The sequence below is a fragment of the Oratosquilla oratoria genome, chromosome 26 (genome assembly GCF_046742065.1).
Source record: "Oratosquilla oratoria isolate Oo_2021 chromosome 26, ASM4674206v1, whole genome shotgun sequence".
Taxonomy (NCBI): domain Eukaryota; kingdom Metazoa; phylum Arthropoda; class Malacostraca; order Stomatopoda; family Squillidae; genus Oratosquilla; species Oratosquilla oratoria.
The window spans coordinates 33,186,712-33,210,148 of NC_134802.1; the positions used below are offsets into that span (position 1 = coordinate 33,186,712).

Below are 23,437 nucleotides of genomic sequence, written 5' to 3' on the forward strand. Positions count from 1 at the left end.
AATAGACAGATGTAACAAGTTAGATGAGAAAGTGGTGTGTGCAAAAACAATACATGAATTTAAAAATAGTTTAGATAAAATGAGATATGAAGACGGGACCCCACGAGCATAGCTCCCCTTCCCGTAAAATACAACTAGGTAAAACTATGTAAATACACACACGAGTGTACAGTATCGGATTTGTGACGTCATGTCGATGCGCCGTGGCATCTTGAGCATGCGCGTTGTTGACATTCCCGACCGATAATGAACATCATTTTACTCACTCACTCACTCAGGCCACCCACAGGTGGTAGAAAGCGTCGGTGACTAGGTGTTGTGGTTTCCACAAGGGGTCATGACGTCATCAGGAGTCATGACGTCATCAGGAGTCATAACGTCATCAGGAGTATGAGTTGGAGTTTTAACGGAGTGTGTTGTTGGTAGACGGAGCGAAGGACATCGCTGTGCAGTTGACGCGAGTAAAAGTGAATTCAGTTGCTTGAAGGTCATAATGAATGTCATTTTCCATACTCAAGATGATGATTTTCCTAGGAACTACGGCCACTAGAACAAATGAAATGTAAATGCTTGGAAGATTTTCCGCTACAGTTGGAAAGTCTTTATGATTTTTTTTTCTGGGGCCATGTGAACCTTCTCAACTTTATTTGCATACTCCTCCCCTTCCCTCTCCTTCCTCGAATTGAGGAAAATTTCAGTGCACAGATTGAGAATAAGAGATATAAAGACATCAAACCTCGTATATATACAAAAATGGAGACTGTAAAAAGTCATCTGTTGTGCAGTTATTTCATTTGATTAATTTAGATGAATTTATGTACTGGTGTAGTCCAGATCCCATCAACAACCTTGCCTTTCCTCGTAGGTCCCGGCCCGGTGGGCTGGCGTTCGGTCAGATCACAGGATCGCACTTAGTCAACAGTGACAATTTTTCCTCTATTTTTGACCGGCAGCTGGTAATTGTTTCCCTCAAAATTTTGCCTACCAGCCGATGACATACCAATAGACCTATTATATACTAAAAGCTTTTTGTTCCTTATAAGGGAAAAAGCAACAGACCTACTTAAGAAAAGGATTAAGTTCTTCCAGAGAAATATGTGAGATTACTTAGACCAGTGGTTCCCAAGCCTTTCAGAAGTCTCCGACACCCTTATTAGAAAATCTAAATTCTAGTTTGTCAGTATTTTATTGATTCAACATCAGTGTAACAAAATTTTGTCCCTGGATGGTATGAAAATACTCGTCTTTACACTGATGCTGCTTTAATGAACAAAAATGGATGACAGAGAGAGTTGGTAATACGAAAATTATTTTTGCCCTCAATTTTGGCGGCACACCGGTTGCGAACCACTGACTAAGATGGTCCCAGGATTTTATCTAATGTCTATTTGGGTTTGATTTTGTTTTATTTTATTTTATTTTATTTCATTTTTATTCCTCATGTGTGTAAATGAATGTAAAGAAGCAATCAAAAAGCAATCTAGAGTGAAACAAAAGGTTTGAAGTATTTCTTTGAAGGACAGACATTTGTTTAGGATGTTGCTCCCGTTGGACAAAACCTGTGTCAACTTGTACCGTACAGGCTCGACTATTGCTGACTCCATACTCTTGGTAATGAGAAGATCAGAGATTCACAGGCCACAGCACTGACAGCAATGAAGTGCTTGCTGGTAGCGAGAGAGAGAAAAAAAAGGCAGCTAAATGTAGTAGATATTTCAGAAAATTATCAGCTGAAAGTAGAAAATGATGAACAGAAATCCAAAATTGAAAGAGTGAGATGAAAGATCAATATTGGGGAAATGCAAATAAGTTGCTCATTGATGTTTTGTAATTTTTTTTTAGGAAGAACTTTATGGAATTTGCATTTTTATTTACATGTACATATATAGACCTTATTTATTAGTGTGATATAAAACTATTTTTATACATAAAATCTTCTTTTCTTCATCATCATCATCATCATCATCATCATCATCATCATCATCATCATCATCATGGTTGCCGTCCATTGTTGGACAGAGTTTCCAGTCACTGGAACGTGAGCAGCTTTGCCACTTAAAGAATCACTCTAAAAAATAAATATTCGGCTTTAGCCTCAGGGACTTAACCTAATCTAACCTAACCTAACCTAACCTAACCTAATCACCCTCCTCCTTGGCATCCAGCAGTGATCTGCCAAGATGGAGGGGCACTCCTCTCGTATTGGCCTCCCCTTTCCCACGCCCAAAATGTCTTGATTTGAGATGCTTCGCTGCTTTCACTCCTTCACCGACTGATCCAAGATTTTCCGGAAGAAGGTCTTCGGAAGCGTCAGTCCCAAAAATGGACTTTTTTGAGATTTGACTGCTCAGAAAATTTCCGGAGGTCTTCGGAAGCGCTAGTCCCAAAAATGGACTTTTTTGAGACTCGACTGCTCCAAGAATTTCCGGGAGGTCTTCAGAAGCGCCAGTCCCAAAAATGGACTTTTTTGAGACTCAACTGCTCAAAGAATTTTCGGGAGAAGGTCTTCAGAAGCGCTAGTCCCAAAAATGGACTTTTTTGAGACTACTGCTCCAAGAATTTCCGGAAGGTCTTCAGAAGCGCCAGTCCCAAAAATGGTTTATTTTTTATTCAACTGGTCCAAGAATTTCCGGGAGGTCTTCAGAAGCGCCAGTCCCAAAAATGGACTTTTTTGAGACTCGACTGCTCAAAAAATTTCCGGAAGGTCTTCAGAAGCGCCAGTCCCAAAAATGGATTTTTTTTTTATTCAACTGGTTCAATATTTTTCCGGGAGAAAGTCTTCAGAAGCGCCAGTTAAAAAATAAATAATAATAATAATACTTGAGACATCTTACTCGTGCATCCCTGAACACTGACCTCGGAAGCGTGTCGAAGAGGTCTTTAGAGAGAGAGAGAGTGAGTGTGTGTGTGTGTGTGTGTGTGTGTGTGTGTGTGTGTGTGTGTGTGTGTGTGTGTGTGTGTGTGTGTGTGTGTGTGTGTGTTTTTGGAGGGTATCCGGGTCATTGTTAACAAGGACCGCCTTGCTTGGGAGAAGCCAACCCCGAGGCGAGGTCGCGAAGAAACGCAAGAGTTTCCTACCGAACTGAAGAAAAATGTCTGAAAAAAAAGAACAAGCTGAATGAAGTCGCCTGGGCGTTCGACAAGAACGAAACCCCCCGAAGGTAGAGCGCTGGCGGAGGGATCCGAGCGTGTTTATCGCGGATGTCCAATCCCCCCCCCCCCCATCCCGTCCATGACTGTTTGACATTATACAAGTTGTATTTACATACTTGTGTTGTGCACCTTGATAGGTCATTCTGGTGGTAGCAGCCGGATTCTCGGTCCTAGTATGTGGAGTATGTCTTTTTTTTATGTGCACGGACGATAAATACTTAGTGTGCTTTTATTTTAACACACACACACACACACACACACACACACACACACACACACACAAATATATATATATATATATATATATATATATATATATATATATATATATGCTGGTACATTGTGACAAGTTGATTAAAGGTGGAAAAAGAAGCATAGAGCGAAACCGGTCAGGAATAAACTCAGGAACTCGGAACTAGACCCGTGACTTCTTTGTCCACCTTCAATCACACACACACACACACACACACACACACACACACACACACACACATATATATATATATATATATATATATATATATGTGTGTGTGTGTGTGTGTGTGTGTGTGTGTGTGTGTGTGTGTGTGTGTGTTCACCTTGGCCTTTGGATCACGTCCTGGACTCGTGATCGACAGCTATTTCCCTCCCGGAAGAAAGCTGCTCGTATGACCGATCTATGGGTAATGCTGACCTTACACGCAAACACACACCCCAACTCACCGCCCACGAGAGTTGGAGTAACGACTCGAACCGCAGCAATACTGAAATTATTTCAGCCCTGGGCAGGATTCGAACCCGGATCGCCGCAGTGACAGTCGAGGACTATACCAGCCACGCCACCGAGTCGTGTGTGTGTGTGTGTGTGTGTGTGTGTGTGTGTGTGTGTGTGTGTGTGTGTGTGCGCGCGCGCGCGCGCACGCGTGTTTGTGTATTTGTGTTATTTCGTTGGCTCTAACTAACTCTTTTAGGTTGGCAAAGGGAAGATTCGGGGAGTGTTCCAAAAAGTAATTGAAATTAGATGTTGGGCAGATTTTTAAAAATTAGGTATTAGTCTCTGAATAAAATAATAATACGTAACTTTGGTCCGTAGGGGCGTTGCAAATGTCTCTTTGAATGTTGGCTGCATAAAATACAGTATAGTCAATCCTATACGGGGCAGGAAGTGGAGGAGGAAGAGGTGGAGGAGGAGGAGGAGGTGAAGGTGAAGGTGAAGGAGGTGGAGGATAAAGTGAAGGAAGAGGAAGAAGAGGAGGAGGAGGTGAAGGGGGAGAAGGAGGAGGAGGAGGTAGGTAAGGTGAACGTAGAAGAGGAGGATAAGGTGAAGGAAGAGGAGGAGGAGGTGGATAAAGTGAAGGAAGAGGAGGTGAAGGAGGAGGTAGGTAGGTAGGTAAGGTGAACGAAGAGGAGGAGGAGGTGAAGGAAGAGGAGGAGGAGGAGGTGAAGGAAGAGGAGGAGGTGGGTAAAGTGAAGGAAGAGGAGGAGGAGGTGGATAAAGTGGAGGAGGAGGAGGTATGTAAGGTGAACGAAGAGGAGGTGAATAAGGTGAAGGAAGAGGAGGAGCAGGTGAAGGAGGTGGATAAGGTGAAGGAAGAGGAGGAAGAGGTGAAGGAGGAGGAGGAAGAGGTGAAGGAGGAGGAGGAGGAGGAGGAGGTGAAGGAGGAGGAGGAGGAGGAATATGAGGTAGCGATGATGGTGATGGTGTCAGCGGCGATGGTAATAGTGAAAGAAAAGGAGACGAAGGAGGAGGAGGTGGAGGGGGGGGAGAGGACAAAAGACAAAGCGATAAATTTGCAATTGCCTGACCTTTGTGAGAGCCTGGGCACCCCTGCGGACCAGAGGAGGAGGAAGAAGAAGTGGAGGAGGGGGAGGAAGAGGAGGTGAAAGAAGAGGAGGAGTAGGAAGAGGAAGAAGAGGAAAAGGAGGAAGAAGAGGAGGCGTAGGAGTAAGAAGAGGAGGGAGAAGACAAGGAAGAAGAAGAAGAAGAAGAAGAAGAAAATGAGGTGGATGATGATGAGGAGGAGGAAGGACATCTCTGGTCGAAGCGGGTCGGGACGGGGCGAGTGCATTGTGAACGGCTCGTGCATGATCGAAGAGGAGGGCGGGCGAGGAGGCCGTGTGGGCGTAGGAAGCGAGCAACACTTCGTGGGCGTGTTTTTTTGACTCATTGTATCACCCACTCTCCTCTCCCATCCACTTCCCTCTCCTCCTCCTCTCGCCCTCTCCACCTTTCATCCACCCACTCACTCATCCACATCATCTCTCTCTCCTCTCTCTCCTCTCTCCTCTCTCTCTCCTCTCTCTCTCTCTCCTCTCTCTCTCTCTCTCTCTCTCTCTCTCTCTCTCTCTCTCTCTCTCTCTCTTTCTTTTTCTCTCTCTCTCTCTCTCTCTCTCTCTCTCTCTCTCTTTCTTTTTCTCTCTCTCTCTCTCCTCTCTCTCTCTCTCTCTCTCTCTCTCTCTCTCTCTCTCTCTCTCTCTCTCTCTCTCTCTCTCTCTCTCTCTCTCTCTCTCTCTCTCTCTCTCTCTCTCTCTCTCTCTCTCTCTCTCTCTCTCTCTCCCTCTCAGGAGGATAGCAAAATTGAATTTAGGAGATATAGTGAAACAATAGATGAAGGAACACGCTAAGGACACATTTATTAAAGTGATGAGAGAGAAGGAGAATTTAGTAAAGACTTAGCAGATAAAAAGAAATGTATAATTATATTAGGAATGGAAGAGAAAGATCCAAATAGGACTACAAGAGTAAGAGATGAGAAAAGAGTGAACAAGATGCTAAAAATATTTCAAGAAGGTGAACAGGAAATAGGGAAAGAAATTGAAGAAATACATAGACTGGGGAAATACAGTATAGACAAGACCAGACCAATTAAGGTTAAATTCAGGTCACAAACGACAACAAAGAATGTCTTATCAAAAACGGGAAAACTAGCAGAAAGTGATCAGTACAAACAGGTATGGATAAAAAGATGAATAAAGAGGAAAGAGAAAACAAAAACAAAAAAATCGAAGTTTAGGAAAAAAAAACGAGAACAGAACAGTCAAAGAGAAATTCTATTGGAGAATAGTGGATATGAAAGTGAGGAAATGGTTCATAGGAGAGAAAAACAGAAGGGAAACAGAAAACAGGATGGAGGTAACAGAAAATTAAAAGTGTCCTTCACAAATATAGATGGATTAATAACAGGCTTGAATGAACTGAATGATTACCTGATGGAATAGGAACCTGACAAATGGGAACTGTGGAGACAAAATTGAAAGGTCAATAACCACCCAACAGTGTAGGACATTTTATATACAGTATAATTATTGGATTAGAAACAGAGAAGTAAAACAAGGTGGTGGAGTTATGTTCCTGACTAAGGATATAAGTGTGAGGAATGTTACATATGGAAAGAATAGAGTGGAAATGATCATGATGGAAAGAGAGGACAGGGACAAGAAGAGCAGAAAGTTTGTGGTAGATCATGTGCCTCCTAAAACGGCTTCGTGGGGAAAGAAAGAACACAAGAATATGTTAGAAGACACAAGGATAACACTAGATAAGATAATGGAAGATGGAGGAAGAATAGTTATAATGGGTAACTAATTGTAAATAAATCTACTGGGAAGAGATGACAGTGAAGGGTGGAGATGACCTATGGGGAAATGTACTATTTGATATGATTAATGAACATACAATGACACAATGGATACAAGAGAATACTAGGTATAGAAATGAGGAAAAGCCATTGAGACTAGACCTAATAATCACATCAGAATCTGAAATAGTGGACAAGAATGAATATAAGACACCACTAAGTAAAAGTGATCACATATTAGTTGAACTGGAACTAAATGAAGAAAAATACATGAGAAAAAACAAACAATATAGAAAGGGAAGAATGATGTATGGAAAAACAAATTTTGATAAATGAGAATTTTTTTCTTACAAGTACGGTAGCCAAAAATTGTGAAAGAATGATCAAAATTACATGGCTAAAGCATTTGGAAAAAAAAACAATGTACTAAATCCGAGGCAGTTTGGATTTAGACAAGGAAGATCATGTGTCACAAACTTGATGTGTTTCTGTTCAAGACTAATACTGTAGATATAGTACAGGAAAGAGATAGATGGGCTGATTGTGCCTTTCTAGACCTGAAAAAAGCTTTTGATAAGGTGCCACATAAGAAATTGCTAAAGAAATTAGAAACTGCAGGAGGAATACAGGGCAAACTACTTAAGTGGATGGAAGACTTCTTGTATGAAAGGAAAATGGGAGTGGTGATAAGAGACAAACATTCCAATCGGGATGAAGTGATTTGTGGAGTTCCACAAGGAACCGTTCTGGCCCCAGTAATATTTGCTATACATATATGATATGGGTGAAGGAATTGAAAGTTATATGAGCTTCTTTGCAGACGATGCAAAAACGTTTAAAAAAGTGAACACCGAAGAAGATTGTGAGTTGCTGCAGAGTGATCTCAATAAAGTATGGGAATGGAGTAGGAAGTGGGAGATGGAATTCAACATTAAGAAGTGTAGTATAATGGAATTTGGAAAAAGCAAAAAAAGAATAATGGGATCATACATTAGGAGAGGAAGAAATTAAAGTGGAAAAAGAGAAGGACCTGGGAATCATTATTATGAATAATATGTCCTCTGAGAAACATAAACAAAATTTTTGGAGGAACTTATAATTTGATAAAATCAAAGTGGCATTTATATACATGGACAAAGAAATGGTGAAGAAAATACTAGTGACTTTGATAAGACCAAAATTGGAGTATGCAGCGACGGTGTGGTCACCAAGTACAAAAAATGTATAACAAAACTTGAAAGAATACAAAGAGCAGTTATGAAATTGCCACCAACGCTCTCAGAACTATCATTTGAAGAGAGGCTTGCAGACATTGGAGCAAAGAAGAGAGAGGAAACTTGATAACTATTTATAGGATCATGAAAGGCATGGAAATTATTGATAGAGAGGATCTGATCAAATGGGATAGTAGAGATACAAGAGGACATGGAAAGAAAATCAAGAAAGACAATTATAGAAGAAACCTGTTTGGAACAGGTTAGATGAGAATGTGGTGTGTGCAAAAATGATAAATGAATTTAAAAACAGTCTAGATCAGGGGTTCCCAAAGTGGTTGATATCGACCCCCAGGGGTTGATGAGACCATCCAAGGGGTCAACAAATAGCCAAGGGGTTGAAAGGGGGTCAGTAGATTGCTAGGGGGTCGAAAGGCAGTCTTAAAATTAGATGGTTAGCATGAAATGATCCTGTTCTCTTCCCGTACTGAAAGAGTGAGAATGATCAACCAACCAATATCTAAACTTAAAGAAAAACCATGTCAGTTCACTCTGAGTCAAAAATCCTCCCCATTCTGTGCATGTAGGGAGAATCTCACATACACACAACCACATCGTGAATGAACATCAAGATGACGAGCTTGTGTAATATTATTGACTTGAATATTACTTATAGTAATATAAAAAAGAATATATAACATAAATATTTATTCTAAAACACTTATGTTTATGTATATGTGAAAGTGTCTGTATCATTATTGGAACGCCGTTGCCTTGATGAATGTTGTCATTTAGACCTTTTATAATGGATCAAAATGATGATGATAACTATTGATAACTAGAACTATAATAATAACAATAATAAAAATAATAATAGTAATAATAATAATAATGAAGGATAATAACTATAATAATAATGTTATTAGTATTAATAACAATAACAACACCAATAATAATAATAAATTGACATAATTCGTGAATTAATAGTTTTGGGGTCTATAGAAAATCTTAAACTTTACTAGGGGGTCAATGAGCTGAAAAGTTTGGGAACCCCTGGTTTAGATAAAATGAGATACGGAGACAGGACACCATGACCATAGCTCCCCTTCCTGTAAAATACAACTAGGTAAATACAACTAGGTAAATATGCACACACACAGTATATATTAAAACCAAAGTAATGCCGTAACACATTCGTAAAATTCAACAAGAACCCACTGAGTCCTACCCATGTTCCTTCTTCTTTCTCTGTATATAAGATGTGCCTTTTGCTCCACTACTCTGTATTCCACTGAAGAGGATCACAGTCCGTGATCGAAATATATGGATATCATCTATTTCATTTCTTCTTATCCAACACAGTGGGTTCTTGTTGAATATTAAAACCACTTAATAACACATACTTGTTTTCCCCATTGTACAGTGCATACTAACATAGTAGTGACCCATGATCAGTTTTTGTATTTATGTGTCTGTAGGTTACTGAATTCATCTCTTCTTGTTTCAGGTTGCTGGCAAAACTCCAATGTGAAGCAATGCAGCAACACGGCATGCATGGCATCATCCCTCTGGACAAAGACCATGATGTACTTCTGCTGCTGTGAGGGCTCCTTCTGCAACCTTAACTTCTCTGTTGGCCCAGAGATCACCACTGTGGCCACCCCAACTTTCGGGGAGGAACAAAACACCCACCTGTATGGTAAGCTGAAGTTGAGGAGGAAGACCGGGGTAGAGGGTGGTTGGGGATTCATCTCCAAGAGGAGTGAGGAGGTGGAACTCGGGTCACCGTGTGGCAGGGTTGGCAATAATTTTTTTTTTTTCTCTTTTTCTCTTTTTCTCTCTCTCACTGTCTCTCTCTCTCTCTCTCTCTCTCTCTCTCTCTCTCTCTCTCTCTCTCTCTCTCTCTCTCTCTCTCTCTCTCTCTCTCTCTCTCTCTCTCTCTCTCTCTCTCCCTCTCCCTCTCCCTCTCCCTCTCCCTCTCCCTCCAACCCACCTGGTTTTTTCGGGTTTTTAAAACTGGGGGGAAAAGGGGAGAAAATTGAGGAGAAGTATTATTTTTTATAATCAAGGTTAGGAACATCACTTGCAAAATATAAAACATCTCAAATTGTACAGAAGAGGAAAGATATACAATTTGAAAATGGTGAAGAATCCTACACATTTTTCTTCTTCTTTTAAATAAGGAATGATATCGTTGTCAAGAAATTTCATTATTACATGTTTGCAAGATATTTTTCATTAAATAAGAAATAAGAAATAGGCATCCTCATTTGAAATAAGTTATTTTCTTATTTGTTATAGGGTAAAAAAATGTTTGTAAAACTGGGTTACCTAGTTTTTTGCCAACCCTAGAAGCTGAATGGTGTTTCCAGGAGTAGAAAGACAGAGACGGAGAGAGAGATCTTTCCCATGGGGAATAAGGTGGATTTCTCGCTTTCTTTCTCTCTATTTCTCTTTATCTTTCTTCTTTCTCTCTTTTGGAATCAGTAATAGCTGATAGAATCAGGGCTCATGTTAAGAGATATAATTTGATTTGTGACTCCCTGCTTGGATTCACCAATGTTAGGTCATGTGTAACTAATCTCTTATCCTTTTACACTAATGTCTACAAGGCGTATAACTATGATAGTTATGATGTTATTTACCTTGACTTTAGAAAAGCATTAGACATGGTACCCCACCAGAGACTACTAAATAAAATCAAAGCCTATGGCATAGGAGGAAAAGGGTTTGAATGCATTACATTGTGGATTAGTGACAAAACAGTCGGGTAATGTTACTAGTGGAGTTCCCCAGATCTCAGTTTTGGGCCCCCTATTGTTCATTATATAAATGACCTGGACAATGGGATTAATGGTGATGTTAGTAAATTTGTGGATGACACTCAAATAGGATGCCATATTAGGGCTAGGGGAGATGTCAAGATACTGTAGGATGATCTTAATGAATTGTTTGTATGTTCAGAGAAATGGCAAATGAACTTCAGAATATCAAAGTGCAGTTTGTTAAATGTAGGTTTACACAACCCAGAAAACAGATATAGCTTAGATAATATAATTTTAGAGAAAGCAAAACTGTACTACAATATCAAGAGAGATGGCACAGTGGTTAGTCACTGTTACTTTGATACGTCTGAGCTGAGGTTCGAGCCCTTGGCTTCACTTCGTATCAGTTTCCGTATATGTCTCCGACGAGCGCATTGTCAGTCTCTTTCGTGATAACATGGAATTAAAAGTAAAAAGTTAATGTGGTTGAAAAAAGATTAAGATCTGCACTGGGGACTATTCAGTGTGTATGGATATGTATGTATATATATATATATATATATATATATATATATATATATATATATATATATATATATATATATGTAATCTTTCTGGCCATTGCCCTGGAAATCGAAGCAAGACCTAGCTTGATGCCAAGCTGTCACCTTACCAAATAGTAGCTCCTATGGTTGCAATTAGTAAGGTGGTGGCTTGACATCAAGCTAGGTCTCGGTTTGATTCCAGGGGCGACAGATTGAAAGATTGTTTGCATGACCTTGCTGTTACTAGTAATTCACTTCATGTATTTACTTAGTTCTATTGTACAGGAAGGGGAGCTATGCTCATGGTGACCCGTTTTTGTATTTTGCAAGATCAAGTTTGTTCTTAAATTCTTGTATTGTGTTTGCACACACTATTTTTTTTTGTCCAATATGTTCCCTATATCTATCACTGTGTGGGAAGCTATTCTTTTTCAGGTCTTTTCTGTAGTTGTCCTTTTTGAGTTTCATTGCATGTCCTCTTGTTTTTCCTCTGTCCCTCTTTATGAAGTCCTCCCTATCAAGGCGTTCTTTTCCTTTCATAATTATGTAGACGGTTAGTAAGTCCCCTCGTTCTCTTTGTTCCAGGGTCAGCAATTCCATTTCGGCCAGTCTTTGTTCATATGTCAGGTTTGAAAGTGTTGGGGCCATCTTTTTCATTGCTCTTTGTATTCTTTCTAATTTTCTTCTATTTTTTGTACTGGGTGATCATATTGGCACTGCATATTCCAGTTTTGGCCTTATCAGTGTTTGTAATATTTCTTTAATAATTTCCTTATCCAGGTATTTAAAGGCCACCTTTATTGATCTCAACAAATTTATGTTTCTCCGACTATTTTATTTAAATGTTTATCTGGCGACATGTCTTTGGTGATGATTACTCTTAGGTCCCTTTCAGAATTTACTTTCTTTTCTTCTTTTCTGTCAATTTTATACTGTCCTGATATTTTCTTCTTGCTTTTCTCAAATTCAATTATACTGCTTTTCTTGATGTTGAATTCTACTTCCCATTTCTTGCTCCACTCTGAGACTTTGTTCAGATCACTCTGTAATGAGTCACAGTCTATTTCGGAGTTTATTCTCATTAATAACTTCGCGTCATCCGCAAAGAAGTTCATGTAACATTCAATACTTTTGTTCATTATCGGAGCCAGCAATGACCCCTGTGGGATGCCTCTACTCATTTCTTCCCATTTTGAATATTTATCTCTGAGTACTACTCTCATTTTCCTTCCATATAGGAAGTCCTCCATCCAATTAGATAGTTTTCCATGTATGCCTCCTATTGTTTCCAGTTTATATAGCAATTTTCTGTGTGGTACCTTATCAAATGCCTTTTGTAAGTCCAGGAAGGCACAGTCTGCCCAGCCATCCCTTTCTTGCAATATATCTATCAATCTTGAATAGAAACAAATCAAATTAGTGGTACATGATCTTCCCTGTCTGAATCCAAATTGCCTTGGGTTCAGTATATTGTTCTCTAGATATTTTGTCCATATATTTTTGATGATCCTCTCACAAATTTTAACTATTGTACTTGTTAGGGACACCGGTCTATAATTTGTTGGGTCTTCCTTATTTCCTCGCTTATATATTGACACTATATTGGCATTTTCCCAGTCTCCTGGTAGTTTTCCTTCTTTGAGTGAACATTCAACTATTTTGTATATTTTTCCAGTTAATTCGTCCATACATTCCTTTAGTATCCAGTTTGCAACTCTGTCCGGGCCATGTGAACATGTTAAGCTTTAATATTTAATTTCTTATTTCATTCTGAGTAATATCTAATTCCTTCATTGGAGGAAATCTTACTTCATATCTTTGATCACAATTTTGTAGATTTTCTTTTTGGTAAATACAGATTTGAAAAGTTTGATCATAATATCTGCCATTTCTATATCTTCTGTGTATACTCTGTTACCTTGACTTAATTTAAGTGTTTTCTGTTTATTTTGCCATTTAGATATCTATAAAATCTATAAAAGATAAAATATATAAAAGATATAAAAGTTTGCCATTTAGATATCTATAAAATAATTTTGGTTGATCTATACATTTGTCTATTATGTCCTTTGCATAATTTCTTTTTTCTTCCCTACATATTTTTACATATTCGTTTCTTAGTTTGGTGTATATTTTCCATTTCTCAGATTTTTTTTTTTTTCCATCTTTCCCAGGCTTCTCTTTTGTCTTTTGCCACACTGCACTTTGTTTTGTACCAGGATTTTATGTATACTCTTTCCAGTTTTAGTCTAGGCACATACTTCTCCACTCCATTATAGATTTCCTTCCAAATTGTCCATTTCTCTTCCACCTTTGTTTCTTCGTTATTAAAATTTTCCCAATTTGCTTCTTGAAAGAATAGTTCCCCAAAATCTGTTTTGTACATTAGTCTTCCTTTTCTGTATTTTTCATTTTTATATTTGTTTCTTCATTTAATTCTAGTTCTAGTAGTATGTGATCACTTTTTCCAATTGGTGTCTTGTATTCAATTTTATCCACAATTTTGGGTTCAGATGTGAATATCAAATCCAATCTTTAGGGTTCATTGTTATTTCTATATCTGGTGTTTTCCTTGACCCTTTGCATCAATGTGTAATCAATGGTCATTTCCAGTAATATGTTTCCTCAGTGCTTCTCCACCTTTCACAGTCATTTCTTCCCAACATATTTCTTTCGAGTTAAAATCACCCATAATTACCATATTTCCTTCTTTATTTAGTATTTCATTTAGTGTTTTTCTTGTGTCTTCCAGCATTTTGGAGTGTTCACTTTCATTTCATGCGTGAGTTTTAGGTGGGACATAAATCACTGCATACTTTCTATTTTTCATATCTCTATTCTTAACTCTTATCATAATCACTCCACATTGTTCTCTCCTTCTGTGTTTTTGTCGCATTTAGGTCTTTCTTGGTTAGCAACATGATTCCTCCACCCTGCTTTGTTTCTCTGTTTCTGATGCAACAGTTATATAATCCTTGGCCTATACTATATGGTGGTAATGATCCTTTCAATTTTGTCTCCACAATCCCCATTATATCTGGTTTTTCTTGTTCCAGATAGTCATTCAGTTCATCTATTCCCGATATCAATCTATGTTGGTATATGTTACCTTTAATTTTTTTCCTTTTCTGCCTTTTGTTCTCCCTTATGTACCATTTCATCAGTCTCGAGTCCATCCCTCTCCAAAAAAAAAAAAAACCGTGTGTGTGTGTGTGTGTGTGTGTGTGTGTGTGTGTGTGTGTGTGTGTGTGTGTGTGTGTGTGTGTGTGTGTGTATTTACCTAGTTGTATTTACCTAGTTGTATTTTGCGGGAAGAGGAGCTATGCTCGTGATGTCCCGCCTTTGTATCTTGCAGTGTCTAGTTTGTTTTTAAATTCATGAATGGTTTTTGCGCATACTATTTCATTGTCCAGTTTGTTCCAAGTGTCCAAAACTCTATGAGGAAAACTGTTTTTCTTCAGTTCTCTTCTATAGCTATGTTTTTTTATTTTCTTTCCATGTCCCCTTGTGTTTCTTTTGTCCCAGTTAAGTAAGTTCTCTCTATTGAGTACCTCTGTGCCTCTCATGATTCTGTAGATGGTCAATAGGTCACCTCTCTCTCTTCTTTGCTCCAGTGTCGGTAACTCCAGTTTAGCCAATCTCTCCTCGTATGATTTGCAAGTGCATGTAACATTTTTGTAGCTGCCCTTTGGATTCTTTCTATTTTCTTTATATTCTTTTTGGTACTGGGGGACCACAACGTTGCCGCATACTCTAATCTAGGCCTTATCAATGTAACCAATATTTTTTTTATCATGTCTTCGTCCAAGTATGTAAACGCCACTTTTATTGATCTTAGCAAGTTGTAAGTCTCCCCGACAATTTTGTTAATCTGTATATCATAGGACAAGTCGTTCGTGATAATTACTCCCAAATCTTTTTCGGATCCTACTTTCTTTACTTCTTTGGTTCCAATTGTATATTTTCCTGATATTCTGTTTTTGCTTTTTCCAAACTCTGACTCCAGTTCCATACCCTATTTAGGTCTTCTTGCAGTGCTTCACAGTCCTCCTCAGTTTCTATTTTCCTTAGCAGTTTGGCGTCATCGGCAAAGAAGCTCATGTAGCAGTTCACGTCCTCGTCCATGTCATTCATATAGATAGCAAACATTATTGGTGCCAGCACAGATCCTTGCGGTACTCCACTGATCACCTCTTTCCAATCTGAATATTTTTCTCTGAGCACTACTCTCATCTTTCTACCAGTCAGAAAGTCCTCTATCCATTTTAGTAGGTTTCCTTGTATTCCTCCTATGTGTTCCAGTTTTTTTAGTAGTTTTCTGTGTGGTACTTTGTCAAAGGCTTTTTGCAAGTCTAGGAATGCACAATCAGCCCATCCATTTCTTTCTTGCACTATGTCTATTAGTCTTGAGTAAAAGCATATTAAGTTTGTGGAGCATGATCTTCCTTGTCTGAATCCGAATTGTCTTGGGTTTAATATGTCATTGTCTTCCAGATGTTTTACCCATCTATTCTTGATTATATTCTCACAAATTTTGGCTATGGTGCTTGTTAGTGATACTGGCCTATAGTTGGTGGGTTCTTCTTTGTTTCCTCCTTTGTGTATTGGTACAATGTTAGCGTTTTTCCAGTCCTCGGGTATCTTTCCTTCTTTGAGTGAGCTGTTTATTAAGATGTGTATTTTGTCTGTTAGTTCTTCTTTGCACTCCTTTAGAATCCAATTTGCAATACCATCCGGGCCATGTGATTTTCTGACATCCAGCCTTGATAGATGTTCTGATATTTCCTTTAGTGATGCTGTAAACTCATTCATGAGGGGAGATTTCTTGTTTTTATCTATGTCACAATTTGGTATTTTCTCTCTGGTGAAAACGGATTTAAAGTGATTGTTCATGACTTCGGCCATCTCTAAATCTTCTGTGTATTCTATGTTTCCTTGGCATAGTTTCACCATTTCCTGTTTGTTTTTAAGTTTACCATTCACATACCGATAGAATAGTTTGGGTTGCTCTTTGCATTTGTCTATAATATCCTTCTCATGGTTCCTTTTTTCCTCTCTTCTCTTATTGACATACTCATTTCTATAGTTAACATAAATTTGCCATTTGCTTTGTTTTTTGTCTTTTCTCCACTTTTTCCAAGCTTTGTCCCTTCTGTCTTTTGCCTCACTGCATCTTTTGTTGAACCAACATTTAATGTACTCTCTCTCTCGCTTTTGTCTTGGTACATGCCTGTTTACACCTTCATTGTAGTTTTCCATCAATATATTCCATTTCTCTTCCACTGTTGTTTCTTCCCTGTAAAATATTTCCCAGTTTGCATTCCGGAAGAATGTCTTTAGTTTTGTAAAGTCTGTTTTGTTGTACATCAGTCTTCCTTTCCTATGCTTTTCGTTCCTCTCTATGTCTATTTCTTCCTTTAGTACAGTTTCGATGAGTACATGGTCACTCTTTCCAATTGGTGTCTCATACTGGACTTTATGCACTATTTCAGGTTCTGTTGTAAATATTAGATCTAGTTTCGATGGTTCTTCATTATTTCTGTACCTTGTGTTTTCACGGACCCATTGGGTCATTGTGTACTCCATGGTCATATCTAGCAGTACATTGCCCCACGAGTCATCTCCTCCTTGCACTGTCATGCTGTCCCAACAAATTTCTTTGCAATTGAAGTCCCCCATAATTACCAGATTACCCTTACCCATTAGTATCTCATTGAGTGATTTTCTTGTATCATCTAGCATTTTTGTATGTTCGTTTTCTTTCCAAGCGCTTGTTTTTGGAGGCACATAAGTCACCACAAACTTTCTACTTTTCATATTCTTGCCTTCGACTTTTATCATGATCAATTCAACATTACCTTTGCCCTCTGCAATTTTTGTCACCTTTAGGTCTTTCTTGTCCCTGATTTTTATCCAGTAGTTGTATAAACCTTGTCCGATAACAGTGGATGGTATTTCACCTCTTAGTTTAGTTTCTACAATTCCCATTATGTCTGGTTTTGCTTCTAACAGATAATCATTAAGTTCGTTCAGTCCCGAAATTAGTCCATCAATGTTGGTATAGGCCACTTTTAATTTTCTTCCTTCTCCCTGGTTTCTTCTTCCCTTGGTTTTTATCGTTTTGAAGCGCCATTGTCTTAATCTCAAGTCTATTACTCTCCACTGGAATTCTTTGCATTCTGTCTCCGATCTTTTCAAGTTTTTTTCCTTTGCTTCTTCTCTTAGTGCCCTTTCTTTTTCTAATTCCTCAGTACTCATTTCTCTTTTTATCCATATCTTATTGTACTTTTCACTCTTTGCCAAGTTACCTACTTTTTCAAATATGTCTTCTACTACCATTTGTGACCTTAGTTTTATCTTTAGAGGTCGATTCCTATCCTTAGTATAGCGACCAATTCTGTAAGTCTCTTCTAGGTCTGTGCCTGAATCACTGTCTCCCCCCTGAATTTCATTAAGGATTTCTACTGCTGTCTCTTTTTCTTCTTTTTCTCTCATGTACCTCGCCAATCCTTGTTTTTCTTTAAGCCCATAAACCACAATACATTTCTTCCTATCTACTGTATCCCTGACCCAATTTGCTTTTTCGTTAATCACTTGAATGATTGTGTCTTTTGCATTATCTTGCATTTGCTGCTTGACTATTTCTTTGAAAGCAATTTCTTTATTTTCAATATTTTCTTTTTACTTCTTAATTTCCTGGATACTGTCCCCACCTAAGTTTTCTTCGATCTTTTGTGTCAATTCTTGTAATTTGTTGTTCACTTCCTGCTTTAGATTTTCGCTATTGTTATTATCATTAGTTTTCTTCTTTTCATTATCATTCTTCAGTTCATTTATGTCTCTTTTCATTTCTTTAATTTCGTTTGTAAGATCCAAGTTAGTTTTTCTTAGGCCAGAAATTTCAAGATTAGCCTTAGTTATACAATCTATTAAACCAATGACCTCTTTTCTTAAGTCCATGATTTCATTTTCCCACCGAGTCCTATTTTTGCTCATCTCTTTCTCTATCTCTAATAATCTACTTAAGTTCTTTCTTTCGTACTTACCAAACCCTATGAAGTCATTGTCGTAACACGTGTTTAATTGTTTGTTTACATCGCGGTTCAGTGGATTGCCACCAGATGGCTCTGATTCGCAACTGGCTTTCGAGTCGTTTTCATTCATTTTTGCTAATTTCGAGTTAATACAATTAACTAGCACTGCATAGATACCATTTCGGGCATTCACGTTCACTCCCCACCCGTGTGTGTGTGTGTGTGTATGTGTGTGTGTGTGTGTGTGTGTGTGTGTGTGTGTGTGTGTGTGTGTGTGTGTATTCACCTCGGATCTGCTGCAGTCTCTGTCGAGACAGCCAGACACCACCCTACGGCAGTGAGCTCAGAGCTCATTATTTGCCGATCTCTGGGTAGGTCTGAGACCACTCACACATCACACACCGGGACGGCAAGGTCACAACTCCTTGACTAACGTCCCGTACCTACTCACTGCTAGGTGAACAGGGGTTACACGTGAAAGGAGACAAACCCAACTTATCTCCTCCCGGCCGGGGAATCGAACCCCGGTTCTCTGGCTTGTGAGGCCAGTGCTTTACCAATCTGCCACCGAGCTCTGTGTGTGTGTGTGTGTGTGTGTGTGTGTGTGTGTGTGTGTGTGTGTGTGTGTGTGTATATATATATATATATATATATATATATATATATATATATATATATATATTGTCACAACCTTGGAAGTGGGCTTTAGATTATCTACTTTTAGACTGTGATTAATGAACTTTGTTTTAAACAAGAGATTATTATCCAGATTCGAATGTTCTATTGACAGTAAAACTTAAAATCACATTTATACACATTAACTAAAATTTAACAACATTTACCTTTCAAACAACTGAATTTAAAATTGAAGGAAACAAAAATACAAGTATAGTTAAAACTACAATATAAAGAATTAATAAAAGCAGATTAAAAACTCCATGCTAACTTATTGTTAAACCAAAATTAAGACACTCCTAAGTTATGATAAATCATTGTCACCACATATCACACTGAAGTACAAACAAAAAGGGTAACGAGAAATATACATAAACATGGATTTTATCTTAAACTTATGGAAGGTGGCAGCTTCCTCTTTGGGGGAAAGAAGATAGAAAAAAAGCCTCGACCCTCATCTGGTCAGTCTTTACATAGGCTGACATGACCACGGGGTTGCCAAACACCACTTAGGGCATGGACTGGCACCTAATGGCTTTTAAATTACATAAGAAAACCTCCTACTCCTTACTTACTAATCTTAAGTCTATTCAGGGCCCCTTACCATACTTCTGGGACTCATATCTCAACCCAAAAATATTACAAGACATATAGATAATAAAAGATACATATGGTGATCCAGCAATTCCCATTGAATTGCTGGTTGAACCCAAAGACAACGAAAGCTTGTGCTTGGCACAGGAAACCCAAGCTGTGGGACTGTCTTAGGTGTCCACCGGTTAGCCATAAAAATGTCAATGTCGAAGACCTTTGGTCTTTCACGTCGTAACAGAAAGCAGAACACTTGAAAATGGTGTGGGGCATGAGAATGCAAAAGGAAAAGAGATAGAAAGTTATGTCTTTGAATAGGGGAACGTGAAACGAGACAGTATATATAAGAAAATTATGTCTACGAATAGGGGAATGTGAACTGTGACAGTATATATATATATATTATATATATATATATATATATATATATATATATATATATATATATATATGCAAAATGACCACAGGAGAAAGGAAACTTGTAGAAAGTTTCCTTTCTCCTGTGGTTATTTTGCATTTTTTGTATCACGGTGATGTGATTGCTTGCACATATATATATATATATATATATATATATATATATATATATATATATATATATATATATTATATATATATATATATATATATATATAAAATGATATATTTAAAAAAAATTATAAATTCATTGAATTGTGAGATAAACTCCAAGTATGTCCACATTGAAATTCTTCCAGGGGTTAAGCCTGTGTAGAACACACTCATAGCTTTTGTGTCCAGCAGCACATAAAGTGAAATAGAATATCTGACCTTGAATTTTTTTGTTTTCAGAGAGTAAGCTGGCCTCGGTGCTGACGATTGTAGGTGGGCTGGTGTTCGTGGTGCTGGTGAGTCTGCTGGTGTGCATGGCCAGGTGCTGGGCCAAGACCAAACCACTTCCTGATGCCCCTATTCCTGAAAATATACATGGGTCATCCTGCATAGATATGGAGGCTGTCAAGCTTTTAGAAATTATTGGTGAGTGCATTCTTGTCTTGATCCAGGTACTTTTGTAATGTCATCATTTGTTGACTAAGGATTTTCTTAATGGAAGTCCCCATCCTTGAGGGAGTTGTCATTGTTACTTAGGTTTGTCCATGGATTAAATCTGTTGTAATATAGACTTACAACTCCTGGGTAACCAGCAGTGGCCCCTGGATTCACTCATAAATCACTTGAGTTATATATCATTTAGATAATGTTAGAGTTGGGCAGTATAGGGGAGGATAAAGGGTTTGGTGTTTTCTGTATGATGATTGGGAGCAGTGAAGGATAGTGGTGCCTTGGAATTTGAATGTAATTTGTTCTAGAAGTTCATTCGAATTCCAAAAAGTTCAGATTCCAAGATAATAACTGAAACTGCAAGAAAATGACCCCAAAAAATGCAAGAAATCACAGATGCTTTTGTTACCGCTTCAAGAACGAAACTGAGTGTGCAGAGAACGTGGGTGGAGAAACAACACACAGATGAACACACATGAGAAACATCTGGGACATTTGAGAACTCATTCAGTTTTGAAAAAATTATTTGTATTTTAGGGCAAAATTTTCTTGAATTTTTTGTTCAGATTCCAAGTTGTTCAAGTTTTGGGGTATTTGAATTCTGGGGGACCACTGTACCTTTATGTGTTGGAGTTACAAGATGGACAGCAAAGCTGCCCATTTTCAAAAACCCATTGACCCTCTCACCTCCATCAGGTGTATTCCTGAGGAGCTTACACTGTCTCCCAACTGGACCTACAATCTTCCTCAACAACAGGGCAGGACTGGCAGTAATGGTTATAAACTCGACAAATTTAGATTTAAAAAGGAAATAGGCAAGAATTGGTTTACTAATAGGGTGGTCGATGAATGGAATAAACTTGGTAACCATGTAGTAAGCGCTGAAACTATCAGTTGTTTTAAGAAACGATTAGACAACTTTATGGATGGGGATGACAGGTGGTGATGGATACGGGGCTGCCTAGTGTAGGCCTTATGGTCTCTTGCAGTCTCCTTCATTCTTATGTTTTTAACTTCAGTTGTATTCACCATACTTTTAGTGTATGAATGTATGCACTGACTTGGTAAATGTTTCTTGCAGGACGCGGACGCTATGGAGTAGTTTACCGGGCCATGGTTAACAATGAACAAGTTGCTGTAAAGTTGTTTCAGCAGCATCACTACCAAAGCTACGTTAATGAAAAATACATCTACACACTTCCCCATATGGATCACCCAAACCTTCTTTCATATTTTGGTAGGTTCTGTCAAAAAGAAATTGTAATAGTAAAAGAAAATATAATAATAATAATGATAATAATAATAATAATAATAAATAATAATAATAATAATAATTTTGATTATTTTTTCAAATGGATGGGAGTGATTTCTATGCCTTTTTTCTTTTTGGCTACCCACCGTGTAAGGGGGAAAAAGCCTTTAGTATATGTATGTATGTATGTAATAATGATAATAAAAATAAAGCATAATAGCATATTGAGGTTTTGGATGTAACTTTTATCAGACCATTTGACGAAACTAGTTTGGTTTTATATGATTTTTTTGAGATGAACCTGTTTCTGATCAACTACTTTTTATATCAGGTGGCGGTGAATATATTGGATCGGAAGGCCAAATTCAGTATGGCCTCGTGTTGTCATATTGTCCCCAAGGGCGTCTAAGTGACTACTTGTCAAACAACACTCTTGACTGGGCCTCTTTCTGCACAGTGGCTCTCACTACTACCCGTGGGCTGGCACACCTGCACTCGGATATCTGCAAAGGAGGTGAGATTTCTCTCCATAGGCATAACTACTTTTTCCAGCTTGTAGCTCTCACCCTGCCTATTCCTACTGGATATTCACAAACCACACCCAATCAGTTGCTAAAGTAGAGGTCTAGGTGCATTATGTGAAGTGCTTGATAAGAGTTCTAATGTTTTGTTAGTACTGTTTTGTTTTTCAATTAAGATAATCTTTTTATTTCATTATATTGATTGTGGGAGTGGGAGATGCCAATAAAATGACTGATGGGACAAAAGTTAAAAAAAGAAAAATAAATAAAAAGCTATAAATGACATTGAAAGAGATGAAAGCTGGTAAGGCACCTGGATTAGATGGTTGTCATGTGGAGTACCTGATGAAGGGAGTGGTTTTAGTGGAGTGGCTATTGAGATTGGTCAATGTATGTCTTAGGAAAGGAAATGTAGTGTTATATCGGAGGAACGCAGTATACGTAGGAAAAGGGGACATAGTTACAGGGATCAGTCTGGTAGGTGTAGTCACTAAAGCATAAGGGCAGGTGTTAATTGAAATGATTAGAAGGGATGGAGAATAATAGGGGAAGAACAGTGTAGGTTTAGGAAAAGAAAAGTGCATGGATGAAGCTTTAGTAGGAAGAAAGGTATGCAATAAGTATGGTGAGTCCTTCTTATACGGTAATTCTTTATCCGGTAAATTCACAGTTATGGTATTTGGTAATTACTACCCTCGATTCTATTTACAGTAAAAAAAATTCACAGATACAGTATCCGCTCGTGTTTTGAAGAGGAAAGAGCAGGGAGAAGGTACGTCTGCCATATCCTCTTATTACATGTTATAATGGGTTTGGTATACGGTAATTTCAATTTGCGGTAAGGTTTTCAGGAACACATATGTACTGTATAACGAAGACTTACTGTATGTGGCAAAGGCTATGTCTTGGGCTTTCATGATATGGTTTGATATGGTTTTACGTCACAAACTCCCCTCTATCGGAAGGCTAGGATGGTGCCCCTCACAGAGGGCTTTGTAGCGTGGAATTTAATGAACCATGCCCTTGGTTCAACTTCGCTAGTGGCAGGATTCAAACCGCCATCCCCTCGACCTTAGCCGCAAGTAACGACGCCCTAACCCGCTCAGCCAG

General features: G+C 38.3%; 1 protein-coding gene across 3 annotated transcripts in view; it reads left to right on the top strand.

Annotated features, from left to right (window-relative positions):
* The window catches only part of LOC143039461 (uncharacterized), a 206,591-nt gene that overhangs the window by 169,437 nt on the left and 13,717 nt on the right, over positions 1–23,437 (top strand). For all 3 annotated transcript variants that reach the window (XM_076209552.1, XM_076209553.1, XM_076209554.1), the window contains exons 3-6: positions 9,432–9,623; positions 20,345–20,530; positions 21,636–21,791; positions 22,138–22,320. In XM_076209552.1, coding sequence (XP_076065667.1) covers positions 9,432–9,623; positions 20,345–20,530; positions 21,636–21,791; positions 22,138–22,320 — 717 coding nt within the window. The remainder of the gene's footprint in view (positions 1–9,431; positions 9,624–20,344; positions 20,531–21,635; positions 21,792–22,137; positions 22,321–23,437) is intronic.